The sequence below is a fragment of the Hevea brasiliensis genome, chromosome 8, assembly GCF_030052815.1.
Source record: "Hevea brasiliensis isolate MT/VB/25A 57/8 chromosome 8, ASM3005281v1, whole genome shotgun sequence".
Classification (NCBI taxonomy): domain Eukaryota; kingdom Viridiplantae; phylum Streptophyta; class Magnoliopsida; order Malpighiales; family Euphorbiaceae; genus Hevea; species Hevea brasiliensis.
In genome coordinates, this window is record NC_079500.1 from 87,483,986 (window position 1) to 87,502,103 (window position 18,118).

Below are 18,118 nucleotides of genomic sequence, written 5' to 3' on the forward strand. Positions count from 1 at the left end.
CCATCTGCCATTGATGACCTTGGTTCTAGCATGAACATTGTATTCTTAATATTAATTATATATGTGTATTGCACCAAAGTATAAGAGTTATTATGCTGGTTACTAACTTCGTTCAGTAGCTAATGAGATGGGGCTATATCGGAGCCCACTTATATTTTTGTTTTTATGGATTTTGAAAGCAAGTTTGAGTGCCATTGAGCCGAAATTTTGAATGCCACAATTTGTTCCCATGATCTAATTAAGTGCTTGTACTGATATTGTAGGTTCTTTCGCAAACATTCTTTAGAACTGTTAACTTTGATGTGATAGTTTCAAATTTTTGTTGCTGGGCTCCAATTTTAATTGAAATAACTTAAATGCTTTTCATCTTAAAATGCTTTTCATCGTCTTAAGATATCTATAAAGTTTATTGAGAATGGGATTTGATTTGTGAAATGTCAAGTTTGCATCAGTTACCTCCAAAGCACAGCACAATGCATTCATTGCTTTGGCATAATATTTGTTGCTGATTGAAGGAAACTATTAGGTAGTACAAGAGTACATGTTTTTTCACTCCCATAACTTGTGGCACCCACAATACATGTGAGAGCATTTGTTACCTTGGTATGTTTTCAGTATATCGGTATGTTTGAGGTGAAGGGGGAAAAGGAGGTGATGGGATTTTTGAGGGGTGTTTTGGAGTGGTAGAAGTCTTATGCAGCAGCTCATTTTTTACAAAGCGTGTTGTTCTTTTGGATGCTGTAGCACGGGGTAATGGGCTCAATTCATCACAGGTGAAGGAATACTCATGGTCCCTGGTTGCAAGCTTTCTGTATTATTCATGACAGGTGAAGGGATACTCGTGTTTCTGGTTGCTAGTTTTCAATGTTCTGCTGGCTGATCATTGCAGTTAAGAAACAATGCTGGTTTATTTGTGATTAGCCTTATCGTATATATCCCACACATTTATCTAGCTCGTTTATTGTCCTATTATTTTTGCATTATTACATCGTTGACATTAGGTATTGCGGGCTTCTGAATTCTGAGTTTTTTCTCACATAGATGGTGAGATCTGCAGCAATGTCTCTATTGCATGATGAGCAGCACATGGAAAGTCTAGCTTTCAATACCAAGTTAGTTTATCATTTGGTTTTGGATCTCTCTTTTTCCTTATTTTACACAATGAAATTTATTTTTTCTTCCATATCTCGAGTTGATGAGCTGAATCAGGGCAGCAGAGAAAGTTGATTGGAGTTGAAACCTCGAGAGGCTCAAGCCCTTGAAGGTTGGTTTATACTTTCTCTCTTGGTATTTGCTAAAACTGACACATACCACCTTGTACTAGTGATTGACTAAGTGGCCTGGAATGAAAAGAATTTTCCGACAAAACATTTTATTTACGAAGAATGAAGAATTGAGGTGCCATTTGTTATTCCAATTATACATTGCATAACATTCCACATATAATCAGAAAAACTGTGGCAACAACTGGACACTCTACAGATATGACCCTGCGGAGCTTCCTCAACATCCATACTGACGTAAGCTCCCCTCCATCTTCATCACAAAATCTAATCAATTTCAATTATTTTCTTTTTTGTTTTTTTCCCCCCTCTTTATAGTATCGAGTATGCTCTGATCACTTCAACAATCGGTGCTCGACACAATGGGCACTTTCCTCCCCCACGAACTAACTCATTTGCACATTTTGAACAAGTGCACATGTGCCCACATCTGCAAAATGTTCAGATTTAAAATCAACAATCCCGCCAAATCAAAACAGAATGACACTGTTGCATCTTGTATTAGATCAGAAGAAAATGTCACAGCATACCTGTATAATAAAGAATCAATGTGGCTGTCACAACAAACGCAACATGTCCCTTTCCTTACATGACCCCACTTAGATCCATCCTCAGACGTCTCAGCAACAAAACCTGTAAAATTGTGCATGTTTAAACATGATTAAAATAGAAAAGCAAATAATCAACTAGACTTTATAGCCCTAATTAACAGATATTAGGGTTAAATGAATCGATGAAATAGTGTGAACCATGCTAAATCGATGGTCCAACAATAAAAATTAAAGTGAACACAAACCTTTTTCACCAGCTGATCGATTCAAAGCTGCAGACACTTCCTGTCTAACAGAACGCTGCAACTCAAGTTGCATATCCATGCAGGCCTCCAACATCCTCTGCATGTGGCTCATTCCTTGCTGAAGTCTTGCCATGTCAGCTCTCAAGTCATTAATCATCTCCCACTCCTGCACCATATCAAATTCCTCATTTAGAATACACAAGTCACATGTTACTAAATGTAGATTGGCATTGGCAGAATTAGCAACCTCTATATAGTGCATAATGGATATAAATAGGTCCAATTTAATATTACAAACAAGTCTTGAAAGATACAAGAGTTGCTAGTTATGAAGTCTTACCCTTGCACATATAGGACCATGCGCATATTTGCTATAGATAGCTAGAGAGAGAGAGAGAGAGAGAGAGAGAGAGAGATTAATTCATAAATCAGACAACTTGATTTCAGTTTGCTTCCATGAAAAAATTTTTCTCAGTTTTTGATCTTGAAAAAATGGTTCAAAAGAAATAAAGCTTGAAAAAAAATCTGCCCTAATAACTATATGACACGAGTGAACATAATGCCTGACCAGAAATCAATAAAGAATCAAATAGAGGGAAAAAAAAAAGGAAAAAAAAAACAGAAATTCAGTAAATCAAAGAGAAAAAACAATCACTTGTAAGTAAAACCCACTAAATTGTAAGCTCTATAGTGAAAAGATGGCTCACAAGTTCTGAGCGTTGCATGCTATGGCGAGACCAGCTAGTATGATGCAAATCCTGGTGCCAAAGAGGCTGAGGTGGGGGAACAGGTGGAGCTGGCAAAACCAATGAAGGTCTGTTCATAACATCACGCTGATCCTCATTTTGTTCATCTCTCTGCTGGTCCTCATCTCGCTCTGGTGAAGTGGGAGTCGGTGTTGGCAAGTTTCTGTGCAGATCCCAATCAATGGGAGCACGACCTTGCCTCTCTACATATGACTGTATTAATTGGTCCAGACTTTCACGGAAACCACTACGAAGAAGATTAGAAACACTTCTCCTATAAAATGAAGAGCAATTTTCATTATTTAGTGATCAAAGAACTATGAAGCTCAAGAAATAAGATCATCATTCTCCATCATCAAATACCTGCTCAAAAGTTCCCTAAGTTCCATACTATACACATTGTCATCATCAGGAGGGTGAAATCTATTATATCTTCTCATTGGAACAGCACGACGCATCCTTGGAGGATCAGAAGGCCCCTCTGTCCAATTTTCGACAGCTTCACGAGAGCCATTCTGATGCCAACCTCGCTGAGCATCTTGTGGACGACTTTGTTCACTCTGTACATTTCCAGGTGTTTCCTGGGGCCAGTCATTAACTGAATTCTCTTGCCAATTCCCATCTATAGGCTCTGCATCACCATTTCTCCATTCATTAAACTGACTATAGTCTGACTGTCGCCAATTACGTCCCTCATCATCTGTAATTTGTCCCTGCCAACCCCCAACTTGGTTAGCCGTTTCTTGCCAATTCATGTTATTGGCAGCAGCATTGCTTTGTAAGTTTTCTGTTTGTTCAGACAGCCGATGGGTGTCATTTTCTTGACTTCTAGATTGCAATTGTTCACTGTCTTCAAGTTGGATATTCTGAGAAGTGTTTGTCTGACTCCAATCATTTCTAGGATCATTGACATTACTATCAGGTGTGCTATCAGAATGGCCACTTACTTGGCCACGAACGATATTTTCCAACCTGAAACGGAATCCTTCCCTGCAAGAGAAAAGAGAAACCGATCCAACATCAGGAAAATCATATAGCACCCACAAAGTCTCTTATTTATGTTGTTCAGCAGCAGTCATCACTACTGCTAACATTCATGCAAGCCAAAGAGCAATAAGCATAATTACTAAAGGAATATAGTAGTTGCTCTAGACTATAGAGCGAAAAAAATCCCAGACGATTCATTAATGAGAAAAGGAGTCATAAATACCATTACGTAAATGTTTTCTTTTCTAGAGAGGAAAACAACATAAAAAAAAAAATCCTGAACACATGCGCAAGCAATTGGAGAGAGAAATAGACAAAGGGAGGATAAAAAAAATAGTGTCTATTGTGTCTTGTCTATCCAGACAAGGTTACATAAGTAAAAAGGATCATCAATTGTACAATGGTCATCATCTGAATACTTTTTTTTTTTAAGAGAGAAGGGGGCCGGGGGAGGGGGTGGGGGGGGGGGGGGGGGGGGGGTGGTTGTTCGGTTGCGCATGGGATTGCAGAATGGCATATTCTGCATAGCTTTTGACAAAATTCTAGACTCGGTGGCCAATTAGAATAGCAGTGCTATATCCATATCTGTCAGTTTGTGAGAAAAACCAGCAGTAGCACATGCACATTTGGATTACAATCTGCACACCAGTCACAGCATCCACAAATTGCTAAAAGCAATGAGAAGAAGTGAACCTAAGACTTTCTACCATTTCTCTTTTTTTCCCTCACTCCACACATCCCCCAGCCACTCCCAAAAAAAAAAAAAAGAATAAGAAGAAGAAAGATTAAGGGGTTCTCATACAATCAATATTCCCCAATACAATTTGAAATGCAGCCATCTACATAACAAACCAAACCTGTATTTAATATCATGGCTGCAACGAATTAGCGGCTTAATGAAGACCTATAAGGTCAAAATTTTTTAACACATGGGAACATCACATGAGCACGTACAAATGAAAAAAAATTGAATTTACCAAGCCATCTGGTGCTAGTTATCATCTTTCTTCTATAATGAAACTACCAAAACTTTTATTTAAAGAAATTCCCATTATAATTCACTTACTCATGAATGTGGACAACTTAAAGATTCCTCTACAATGAATTACTGTAATGAAAACCATCTGATGACAGGTTCTCCAAATCAATCAAAAGAAAGTTGTATGTATCTGGGATCATCCTAATATAAGATCTATTCCATGATTGTCCTTACCAGCAACCTCATAAACTAAAATATTGTTAATCTAAAGGCAGATAAGAATAATAGCAGAATTCAAGGGACCAAAATGCAAAATATTCAAATAAGTGGTGACAAAAATATTCAATAACAATCGAAAGGCTTGTGTCATGAGAAGACAGAAAAATCCATACCTTAATCCAGAAACAGTGTGCCGTTGTCTTAATTGAACTAGTTCACTTGCAGCCATTGAAGGCGGTCTCTCTTCTTCAACAGGTCTTTCATTTCGCAAGAATCTACCCCTCAGTAATGACTGTAAAAAATATTATATTTTAGTAATCAAGCCATTGATTATATAAATAAACCAAAACCCTACAATAATTTATTGGAAAACCTTCTAGGCAGAAGGGGAGAAGGGAGAATTTTTCAACCATCTTAAATGCAATTTTAAAATATCTGAAGCTCTAACATCTAAACTCACTTTTAACATAAAGATGAGAAGTTCTAACCTTGGGGAGGGAGATATAGAAGTCCTTTTGTGTTTAATCAGTTACATAAAAGAATAATCACGCAACCAAAAGTAATATATCTAAAGCAATTCAACCCAGTAAACACGAGCACAAAAAAAAAAAAAAAAAAAAAAAAAAAAAAAAAAAAACCCACAAAAAAAGGAAAAGAAAAGCCAGTATTTCAGTTAGGAAAAATAAAAAATTACTATGAAGTAAAACATTGGTAGCTACGGAGGGAAAAACTGCAAATATGGTACTCGCCATACTTACAAAACAACTGAAGTGCAATGAAGTAAAGTGGAAGTGTATCTACTTAAAAAGAAATCCTATACAATCTTCCTAAAAATGTAATTGTTAGGGAGGGGAGAAAGGTGTGACCCAGATAATTTCATCCAGGAAAAGGCTTAAGAAGCCCAAAGTTCCCACTGGAGAGAAATCCATTTATTTGAGGAATATCACTAATTTCTCACTCAACTGGGAAAAAGTTACATTAAGAGAATCATGTAGGACTGACTTTATAAGTTAAAAGATTCCTTTGTAAATGAACAAGTTGAACTTCAGCAGATATTGAGACCAAAACCATCAATCATATAAGAAAATATACACTATATAGACAAAATATATTATTTGCATCAAAAAAAATTGTTGACAAATATATCATACAAAATGAAGGTTTATGTTAAAACAAGAACCATGTAGTTCACAATGATTATGTTAAAACAAGAACCATGTAGTTCACAATGATGTATACTGTTCAAATTACCAGAGACTCAATCACGGTAAATAACAGCATGATAAAAAATACTACCATAAATAAACTCATTACAGTAAATAACCAACCTGAATGCGGTTACGATGAGCAAAATCAGAGACAGCTCGATGCTCCAACAATCCTTGAAGTTCCCTCTGTCTTTCCCGCTCAATCCTCACAAGTAGATCAAGAAGAGCTTGTCTTCCACGAAGCCTCAGCATGTCTCGACGGATATGTTCTGGTTGCCCTTCATCATGGTCAGCAGCTGACCCATCACGAACTCTGTCAACTTGTGCATCAAGTCCAGCAGCCTGCTCTTCCCTCCATCCCCCACGACCTCCTCGCTGCTGACTTGCCATCTGCACCCACTCCCTAACAATTCTAACCCTTTCACGTTCAGTCTCACCAAGCCATTCCCCTCTTGGACTATCATTCCTTTGAGACACATTAGATGTATGATCACTAATGCCGCTCTCCATCCATCCTCGAACAATCTGCCTCACCCTCTCCCTCTCAACTTCCCCAAGATCAGGAGATTGCTCCCTACTAGACCCATTATTATCCCCATGCTCATTCTGTGCGCCCAGCCGCTCATGTGACCAAGGTACAAATTCATTCTCGCTCTCACTTGCATCCACCAAACTTCCCTGATTCTCACTACCCCGACTCTCTGACATGTTTGTACTCGACATATTTGTATTAGACTCCACACTTCTTTGCTGTCTCAGTCTCTCCCTCACTCTTTCTCGAGCCCTATTCAATAAATGCTCATCCTCCAACTCCCGCCACATTTGTAGAATTGCAGATGCCTGAGTACTTGGCCGTTCAACTGCCCCTTGCCTCCTTGACGTGGGTGACTGCGACTCCCTCAAAAATGAGGAATCAAGCATGGAAACTGTGTGCAAACCGGCAAGTGCCATCAACTCTGACTCACGATTCCTCCTCTCAATAGTGGTTATCATCTCCTGTGCCTGCCGAGCAGCCCAACGGCTTAAAATGCGGGAGTGGCGCCTCCTTGCAGCAGATGATTCAGCCAAATCATCACCCTCCAGATCAGACCTACGTCTCCTGCGGACAAGCTGATCCCCCTCATCATCCTCCTCGTCCGCATTACGAGTGGAGCTACATGAGGCAAATGACATACAATCATCCAAGTGGCCACGCATCAATTCCTCCAATCCCCTCTCAAATTCAGCGCGGGCATCATCTGTTGATTCAGGTTTCTGCTGTAAAGGTTGAAAATCTGTCATCCTCACACAATCCCTACCCCACCTCACACCACCCACACTCAAAATTACCACCTATAAATTATAATAATCCCGCTTTAATTTCACGAAATACACATAATTACCCATAAAAAAAAAATTTTAAAAATAATGACTCTCTTCAAATCCGAAACCGAATCCTAAATTCAGTTTCAAACTAGTAAAAAAAACTGAAAAAAAAAAGGGAAAAGAAAAAGAAAAGAAACTATGCCCTAATTGGATTCTGATCGATAGAGTATGAATTCATATCACCTGATAACATTTACAAAAGTCAAAATTAAACAAAGACATCGATAATTCCACAACTTTTATTAAGAAAAAAAATAAAAAAATAAATCAAAATGAGAAGTGTTAAAATTGAAATAATGTGAAAAAATTTTAGGGATTCTGGGAGCGTGGAAAGAGACGTACCTATGACGCTGTACGTATGTTTTGAAAGCGTTTCTGTTTCTATTGTCTCTCTTTCATATTCTTTCCTGTATCAAAGTGACAGAGAAACCAAAGCCCTAACTTTCTTTTCTATTGGTATACAGAAAGAAAGACAGAAAAGGAGAGAAAATGTGAAGTGTAAAGAGAAAAATTGTTGAAGAAGAAGAAGAAAAGAGAGAGATCATACAAGAGGATGATATCACAATTCATAAAATACATGATAGAGAGAGAGATTTTAGAGAGAGAATCAAATAAGCTCTTTAGAGAGAGAAAACGTATAAGGCAATAGGTGCGTCTCGGTTCGATTTTTTTTTCTTTTTCTCCAAACCGAAACTGAAAACGAAATTTTGAACCGAATCCAACTTAGACTTTTAATTCAATTGGATTTTATTTTATTTTAGGACTTCACTTTTACATTTCGATTCATAATAACTTCATTATAATATTTTATTAAACTATCAAACCTCAAAATTAATAATTTTAAATTATAATTATATTATATTTTTTATTAAATTAGAACAAGATTTATATAATACCCCCATTTAATTTATAATTTTTTTTTACTTGTAATTTAATTTAATCTAACATATTTTCAAATTTTATAACAATTATTTTATAATGTTAAATATCTTATCATAATATAATAATTCTTTTGAAATGATCATAATATAATAATTATTATATTTAATAATGGATTAAAAATAATATTAATTTACTTAATTTAATATATTTATAGTCAAACATTTTGTAGAAAATTTTAAAAAATAAAAAAATATCAAGTTCTAAATAAACATGTAAAGATATTTAATTGTATAAATATATTTAATTAATTATCTTATTGAAATTATATAATATATTTAAAAAATATTCTATAAAATTAATTTTAATTTTATAAATATAAGGAGATTTTATTTTGATTAATAATGAAAAATTGTAAATTAATTTAATTTATTATCATATTATTTTTCAATTTCAAATATTTTTATTTGATTAAAAAGATAAATTATAATTAAGCATCTGAATTTTAACAAAATTTATAAATTAATGTCTAATGCAATTAAATTTTATTTTGTTAATAATTTAATTCTCACACTTTACTTTTATTAATAAAATGATCCTCAAAATTCATTAACATCAATTTGTTAATAAAAATAAAATATGAGAATTAAATTATTAATGAAAATAAAATTTAAAAATAAGTTATTACTAAATTTATATTAGAGATTAATATGTAAATTTTATTAAATTTTAGGGACTTTATCGTAATTTTATAAAAAAAACTACGCAAACCTTTATGAGGCACAGACACGAGGGAAGGAGAGCGACAATATTTTGTTTTATTTATTTGTTTTTTAATTAAAATTTTGGTCTGTGATAGGACAACGGATCTAACGGGAGCGCCGATCTAACGATGACTGACACGTAGGCTTTTTTTTGGCTTTAATTATTTTCATATATTTTATAGTTAAGAATTATCCTATTAATTAACTAATGCCATGTCATATTAACACGTGGAGTTTTTATATAATTTTTTATTTGTGTGTTGAATGAGAATGTCACGAGATTAACGGCCAAGTTAACCACTTGCTGGTCTTCTTTTTTTCCTACCCTACACGGCTATGAAAATATCTGTGATTTTTGGTTTTGAGTTTATCTTCTGAAATATTTGTATATATTTTGATTTTGTATAAAATCAGAAAATTAAAGTGAGATTTAAGTCTTAAAATTTAGCCTAACAATCATGTAATTTATTTTTTGAAATTCAAATGGGTAATTAAAATTTTAAAAAAATTAAATAAATTTTTTAAATTTTAAAAATATATTAAATAAGACATTTTATTATTTTAAAATAAATAAATTCTTTAATTTTTTTAAAACATATTAAATGAGACTGTACTATAACTTGCTTCAAAGCTTTGCATAAAGATTTTTTTGTCTGTGTCCTCATCAACTATCATGTGTTTCAATTTACAATATCTTATAATAGTTTAATAAGTTATTTTTGCTTAATAATTTAAAAAACTTTTCAATAAATATTTGATACACATTTTAAAATAAATTGATAAATTATTCCTTACTTAATATTCATTATACCTTCGCTAGCTTGATTATGATTTGATGATATCTTATTTTGATTATTTTATTGAGAATAATATTTTTCTTTGGTCATTGTCATTGTCATTCATTCTCATCCTATTCTTTATATATCAATAATAATGTTAAAAGAATCGCCAAAAAATAGGTTGTCAAAAATAAAATAGAGTATGAAGAAAAATTATAAACTGAAAATAATGGCTTAGTTAATATTTTTTTAAAATTTAAATGATTTATTTAATTTATTTTTTAAAATTTAAAGAGTTTATTTAAAAAAAATTGGAGAGTTTAATTAACTAGGCGTAAATAGGCAAATTAAATTACTCATTATTTAATAAACTTTGCTTTTGAATAAAAAGAGCAAAATCAAGCTAATAGAATTAATTTTTATTAGACATATTGGACTTGGATAGACTCACAGCTAAATAGTTGGATAATAAAAAAAAAATTAATAAATAAAATATTAAATTTCAATATTTAATTATAAAATATAATCTAAATTATCATATTATTAAAATTTTATATTATTAATTGTAAACTCAAATAACATAAAAAATATATATATTCTTATTCTCTTAGTTGCTCATTCCAATAGAAAAATAAAATAATTAGTGAACAAAAGAAATTCTATGGACTTCAGTTTTGAAAAAATATTTTAATTAATAAAGAAAAAAAAATTAATTATCTTATCTTAAGCGGGACATCTTTTGACTCAAAGAATAATGTGAAATAATTATTAACAATGGAATTTTTGAAAAAATAATTGAAGCAATAATTATTTCTTTATATATATATATAATGAATTAATTCTATAATATAAATTTAAATTTAGTTTTGATAGAAAAAGATTATTTTTAATAGTATTCTTTATTTGTTTATCAAATATTTTCTTTTGCTTTCTTTTACAATAACATATAAAAAATTATATTAAAAAAATCATAACAAATGCACATATTTAAGACACATACATAATCGTAATATCATAATATAAATAAGAAAAAAATAGTAAACATAAACTTTAAATAATTTGATCGTAAATTTTTAATATAATAAAAAGAGTACTGTATAATCGCATAGAATTTTTTAAACTCTAATAACAATGTATTTTTCTTAATTTTTCATAATATTATCACAATATATTGCAAATATAATATTTATACAACTCTATCCATATTAATAGAGGTATTGGCTTAAACAATAGAAAATAATGTAAATTATATTAGAAGGATTAGATCTTTAGAAGTAAAGGAAGCACTTAAGAGAATGAAAGTGGGTAAAGCCTGTGGACCCGATGAAATACCAATTGAAGTGTGGAAGTATTTGGGAGATATGGGAGTGGCATGGTTAACTAAATTATTTAATAAGATTCTAAACTCAAAGAAAATGCTTGATGAATGGAGGAAGAGTATTTTAGTACCTATTTTTAAAAATAAGGGAGACATACAGAGTTGCTCAAACTATAGGGGAATTAAACTCATGAGCCATACTATGAAGTTGTGGGAGAGAGTTGTGGAGCATTGACTACGTCATGATACTTCTATCTCTCTCAATCAATTTGGTTTCATGCCCGGTCGTTCAACTATGGAAGCGATCTTTCTCATTAGAAGCTTGATGGAGAAATATAGAGATGTGAAGAAAGATCTACACATGGTTTTTATTGATTTGGAGAAGGCTTATGATAGTGTTCCAAGAGAAGTCTTATGGAATGTGTTAGAACAAAAGAGGGTATCTATTAGGTACATACAAGTATTGAAAGATATGTATGAAGGAGCAACTACTATTGTGCGCACAGTGGGAGGGGACACAAGAGATTTTTCGATCTCAATTGGATTACACCAAGGATCAGCCATAAGCCTTTACCTTTTTACATTAGTTTTAGATGAACTGACGAAACATATACAAGAGAGTATTCCTTGGTGCATGATGTTTGCGGATGATATTGTTCTGATAGATGAGACACGAGGAGTCAATAGGAAGCTAGAACTTTGGAGAAGCACTCTAGAGTCAAAGGGTTTTAAGTTAAGTAGAACGAAGACAAAATACATGCATTGCAAGTTCAGTGAAGGCCAAACTGGTGATAGGGAAGGAGTTAGTTTGAATGGAGTGGTACTGTTCCAAAGTAATCACTTTAAATATCTAGGCTCAGTCCTTCAAGTAGATGAGGGATGTGAGGAGGATGTTAGTAATAGGATTAAAGCCGGATGGTTGAAGTGGAGACGTGCCACGGGAGTTTTATGTGATCGTAAGATTCCCAATAAATTAAAAGGAAAATTTTACTGCATGACCATACGATGGCTATGTTATATGATAGTGAGTGTTGGGCACTGAAAGAGTCGGATGCATTTAAGATAAGAGTTGCAGAGATGAGAATGTTAAGGTGGATGAGTGACCATACTAGACTAGATAAAGTCCGTAATGAAAGTATTAGAAAAAAGGTAGGAGTGGTGACAATTGAAGATAAGTTGAGAGAAGGTAGATTAAGGTGGTTTGGTCATGTGAAGCGTAGACATACGGAGGCTCCAGTTAGACAAGTAGAGCACATTAGGTTAGAGGATAGAAAGAAAAAAAGGGGTAGACCTAAATTGACTTGGAGGAGAGTAGTACAACATGACTTAGAAGCATTACACATTTCTGAGGATTTAACCCAAAATCGTTCAGAGTGGAAAAAGCGAATCCATATAGCCGACCCCAAATTTTTTGGATAAAGACTTAGTTGAGTTGAGTTGAGTTGAGTTGTATCGGCTTAAACTTAAAGCTCATAATTAACCTCACAAAATATTTCATTCAAATAACAATGTGAAACTTTTGAAAAAAACATATTTAAAATTGAAGCCATTTAAGACAAAATGTATTGAATTATTGATTTTTGAGTATTAAGAAATACATGTGGGGGGGACAACCAACTTTGTAATCTTGAATTCATAGCGATTACCAAAATTCCAAAGTAAGTGTCCTAGTTGAGAGGGAAGGCAATTTTCCTGCGCAGGACCGCTGCTTATCATTTAGATTTTGTTGCTTGGAAAATGAAAGTTTATAACTTAGATACTAAGTCTCCTCTATTAATTTTGGATTATTATTATTATTTTGTCAAATAAATGTGATATTATGAAAACTATAATAATTACCATAAAAAGTTCAACATAAGAATATATTTAGGTATTAAAATAATTTTAAAATTATATTTTTACTTTAATTTGTAAAATAATATTAATTGTTGATATTAATATATTTCTTGTATGACTATTTCATTGACTGAATGAGATTTTTTATATAACTAAAAGAAATGTAAAAGATATTGACAAGTCATATTCATAGCTACTTTAACACCTAATTATGGAAAGAAAAAATTTTCTATTTTTAGGAGAAAATAAATTTATATTATTTTAAATAATAATAATAATAATAATAATAATAATATATTATTATTATTATTATTATTATTATTAAATTTCAATTATTTTCAATCTTCATAAGGTTTAATCCTTCAAGGATCTTTTAATTTTCTTCTAATTGAAAAACATTTTATGCAAATTTGGGAAATTTGCAATTTGGCCCCTGAATTTTGCTCTGTATTACACTTCAATTCTTAGATTTTGAAAAATTAATTATTTAGTCCCTGAGTTTTACATTATATTACACTTTAGTCATTAGATTTTGAAAAATGAATTATTTAGCTTTTTTAATTTTAATACATAGAATAATTTAGTCCCTATAATTTTAATATTTATAATGATTTTATTAATTGATAGAAGAACTAAATTATTCTATATATTAAATACACATAGATTAAAGTGTATTATAGTGCAAAATCTAGAGACTAAATCTTAAAATTTATGTTTGATGTATAAATAATCTATGTTTGATTAGAGATTTTTTAAATGTATGTAAAACAAAATATGGTTATATTATGATTGTAGATTTTTTCTAGTATTTTTAAAATTACAAAAATAATATTAAATAGGTCAAATCATACAAAAATAAAACATTTTTATAAAATTATAATTTAATTAAATAATTTTAATTATCATAATTTAAGTCAAACTCAAAAATTTGATTATAATTTTAATTAATTCAATAAAATTATGCTTTCAATTTTACTAATTTTGATCAATTTGTCGGCATAATTACAGTGAGTAAAGAGATTGATAATTGTAAGCTTAATTCTAAATAATTAGATTAAATTAAAAGTCTAATGTTTGTGTGAATTATTTTTTTTAATAATATAATTTAATATTAATTTTCATATTATATATATATTTTTAAAATCATATTAAAATTTTTTAATGTTAAAATGTTTAATTAATTATGTTAAATATAATTTCAACATATATTAAATTTGAATAGTTATATGTCTATTAAGGATGTGATAGATAAGAAAAAGAAGAAGCTTTTCCAAACCTTAATTTCAACTCTCATAAATATTTAAATAGTAAAAATCTTTTTCTTTCTTTTTTTATTTTTTATTTTTTATTTTTTTTCCTTTTTTAGTTGAGGGGATAGAGTTTTTTTCTTTTTTTTTCTTTTTTTTTTTTTCCGAAGTGGGGAAATAGATGGAGAGGACCATTTGATATATTGAAATGCCACGAGGGAGATCAGGCCCTTGTCTTACTCTTTCCTTTGGGTGTTTGTTGCCTTTTTCATTGATGTTGATGTTGGGAATACATTTTCAATATCTTGTAAATGATAGTCATGTCTGTTTTGGGTGCACCAAACAGTTCCTTCCCAGAATATTATATAGCTTTAGCAAAAATTAATCACCGTCTTAAGAGGGAATTCTTGCCTATATTAAAACCAGAATATTTATAAAAATTAATAATATTAAAATTTAAAATATAATTATATAATGGGTTATATGATTAGAGAATGTGTTCGGTAGGATTAGAGCTTATTTTGTTAAGAAGAAGAGAGAGTGAAGATATTAAAAAAATAAAATTTTTGAAATTATTTATAATAGAGAAGCATGTGGTCCCAAAATATTTGTTGCAAGGCAAAGGGACGTGTTAATTTCTTTTCCCGATGGTGCAACCGCAACTTTCCCAGCCAATCTTAGATCCTTAATTGTTTGAGGTCTCAATCACATCCAATTTTACTTGTCTCTATTTGGTATTTAAACCTTTTTTTTTTTTTACAATTTTTGTTAATATTAAAATTATATTTTCGAGAAAATATTTCATGTGATTCTAATTTTTTATAAGTAAATTTAATAAAATAAACTATTTATATAAAAATTAATAGTAATTATATATCTTGATTTGAAATGTTTAATCGTATTAATAGAGTATTTAAGAATTAATGGAAAGAATGTGAAGGAAAAATATTTCCCTAGATGTGATTGCTACAAGCTAGCTTGGGTTTCAAATCAAGTTTCACATGGCACAGTTTAAGAGTGGGGTGCGAATTGCCACAATTAGACTTGATTTGGAGAGTGGGAAATGGTGAACATATTAGAGTTTGGTCTAATAAATGGGTGTCTGCGCTCCTAACTTTACATCCTGTGGTGGATCAATTTAATTCCCCTAAAGCTTTGGTTAGTGATTTTGTGGATAGAAACAAGGGATGTGGAATATTGATTTGATCAACAAATCTTTTGTTTCTTGAAAGCAAAATGAGATACTAAAAAATCCTGTTGAGAGCTCGTTTTCCTGAGGATGTTCTTTATTGGTCTCATGCAAAGGATGGGAGATTAACAATTAGATCGGGTTATCATCTGGCCATTCGATACGCAGATGGAAGGGGATTGCCGAGTAATTATCAATCAGTTAGCCAGTGGTTAATGGTGGTTGGGACCTGTCCGTCCGATTTTGGGAAGCATCTCAGAGTGCTGAAATGCTTTTTCACGTGTTTCTTTTCTTTATTTTCCCTTGCTTATTTGCTGCTTGCGTAATCTTATTGCCCAACAAGCTTATGCTATGTTCGGCAATGTTAATTATTCTAATAATTGTTAGTTGTTTTAATATCTTTTGGCTATTTTATTAATTGTTAACTGTTTATATAATTATTTAAAGTAGAAACGTTTGTAAAAATTATTGTTAGATTAACTGCTAAATATAAAAATAATAGTATCGTCTTGTTGACTTAGTTAAAATGCTCCATCAACCTTTTAAAACTATGAGAGATAATTTTTCATAAACCACTCCTTCAATATTCAAATATTAATATAAATACTATATCACCGAATAATATAAATAAAAGAAGTAGTGTTTTGACTAAAAGCTATTGTTAAATAAAACCTTAATCTTTAGAAGTTGCTGGTTTCTCTAGAATTTATAAAACTCATTTCTTTGATTAAAAAAAAATATATATATATATATATATATACATAAGGAGGAAAAGAAGAGAGAATCGCCTGCTTTGGAGAGTTTACAAGAGTCGAAAGAGAAGATAAAGGAGAAAAAAAGCAAAGAGTAAATTATATCTTTTGATATCCTATGATTTGCAAAAAAAATATTATTTAAGTTTTATATTAAAGTGAAATTAATTATTTAATTTTTATATTTTTTAAAATATATTAGTTAGTTTTAAATTTTAATTTTGCCATATACTTTGTTTTTTCATCTATTTTTCTCAATTTTACCATTAAATATAAATACTTTTAGAATTGGAAGGCTTGGAGGAGAAGATGAGAGGAATTGAATAAAGAAAAGTGAAAAGTTGGATAGAAGGTGATTTGGTGAGCAGATCTGGAATTAGAGTGGAGCCTGGATTGATCAACAGCTAACCAAGCCTGATACTCAATTATTGATAATTTTTCTAGAATTTGCTACTTGATTGACCGGATCACTCTAAGATTGGAAGATAGCTTCTGGATGGGATCAATGTTATGGCATAAAGAAGGAAAATTTTCTTCAAAGTCTTCTTGAGAGAACATCATGCAATGAGAGATTAAAGGAAGTGCCAGAGGTGGAACAATTTCTTGCTTATTTTCCTTTTCTCTTTCTTTCCTACTTATTTTTCTTTTTTCTTTCTTTCCTCAAAATTTCCAATGCTATTTCATAAATTGACAAAGGATTACACCGTTGTGTTTCTTTACTAATAACAATTCATGAGCCAGAATCTGGAGAAGAATCTCTTCGTGGCTAACTCGTCCAGATCTCTCTTTGGCTCAATAGGAATGCTATCAATAAGAGAGGGAGAGAAATTTATAAAGCCACGAGATAAAGAAGTTAAAATGTTATTTCTTGGTGTCATAATTAGAATATTATTCATTTGAAGATTTAAAAGATTATTCTGTCTCAAATTGTGGTATTTGCATGGTTATTTGAGGAGATAGAGTATCAACTTTGATTTCTGTTAGTTGAGTTTGACTAATCACCAAGTCAATTTTTAAATTAATTTTTTTAAGAAATTTGTTTTGGATCTCGACATTTAAAGTCTGCTAATTCAATACTTCTTCTGCTTAGGATAAGGGTTTCTCAGGGGATCTCATTTGCATTAAGACCTAGTGAAAGTAGCCATTAGAAGATTTGTCAGCTATTCATTGAGGATTAGCTTTACCAACTTATCTCTGAATAATTATCACAGTATTTAAATAATTGTAAAAGTGGACTCTGCATCTGAAATAAATATTTTTATCCTTTAATTTTTATTATTATTAATATTTTTATTTTTGATTGACTATTTTTTATTTTTTATTAATACTTAAATTAATAAAAATAAACGTAAGGAATCATATATTTTTAAAAATATAAAAATGATATTATTAATTTTAATATAATTAAGAGGTTAAATAGTAATCTTATTTTGAGAATTTTATTTTTGTCATAATTTTTCTCCAAGGATTTGACCCTCTGATCTAACCGGTAGTGTACTGTCAATTGCCAGCCGATCGAGCCCTTTCCTTTTCAGTAATTTATTTATTAGTGAAAATTATTCACCCACGTGAACATCACTCATAAATTGCACTTTTAAGTGATAGAACTTGATTTTCAATAATAATAATAAAAAGCATAATTTGTAATTTTAATTTTTTAAAAAACGTTTTTTTTTTACTTATTTGATTTTATTTTAAATAAAATATATTTTAATCCATCACAAAGATAAAATAATAATTTTATTTTTTAATCAGATTCATTTAACACTCT

At 31.0% G+C, this 18,118-nt stretch overlaps 1 protein-coding gene across 3 annotated transcripts; it reads right to left on the reverse strand.

The window, feature by feature from the left end:
• Window positions 1–1,355: 1,355 nt before the first annotated feature.
• On the reverse strand, window positions 1,356–8,194 carry LOC110649078 (uncharacterized). 3 transcript variants are annotated; one of them, XM_021803489.2, is made up of 8 exons: window positions 7,926–8,194; window positions 6,339–7,550; window positions 5,184–5,302; window positions 3,189–3,815; window positions 2,787–3,099; window positions 2,080–2,245; window positions 1,814–1,916; window positions 1,356–1,713 (listed from the first exon to the last, which is right to left on the reverse strand). In XM_021803489.2, exons 2-8 carry the CDS (start codon window positions 7,497–7,499, stop codon window positions 1,596–1,598), a joined length of 2,607 nt encoding a protein of 868 aa, XP_021659181.2. In that variant the 5' UTR covers window positions 7,500–7,550; window positions 7,926–8,194; the 3' UTR covers window positions 1,356–1,595. The 3 variants fall into 3 exon arrangements, with proteins under 3 accessions (XP_021659181.2, XP_021659180.2, XP_021659182.2); XM_021803488.2 differs by having other exon boundaries at window positions 6,339–7,766; XM_021803490.2 differs by having other exon boundaries at window positions 6,339–7,472; window positions 7,926–8,193.
• Between the last annotated feature and the right edge of the window lie 9,924 nt (window positions 8,195–18,118).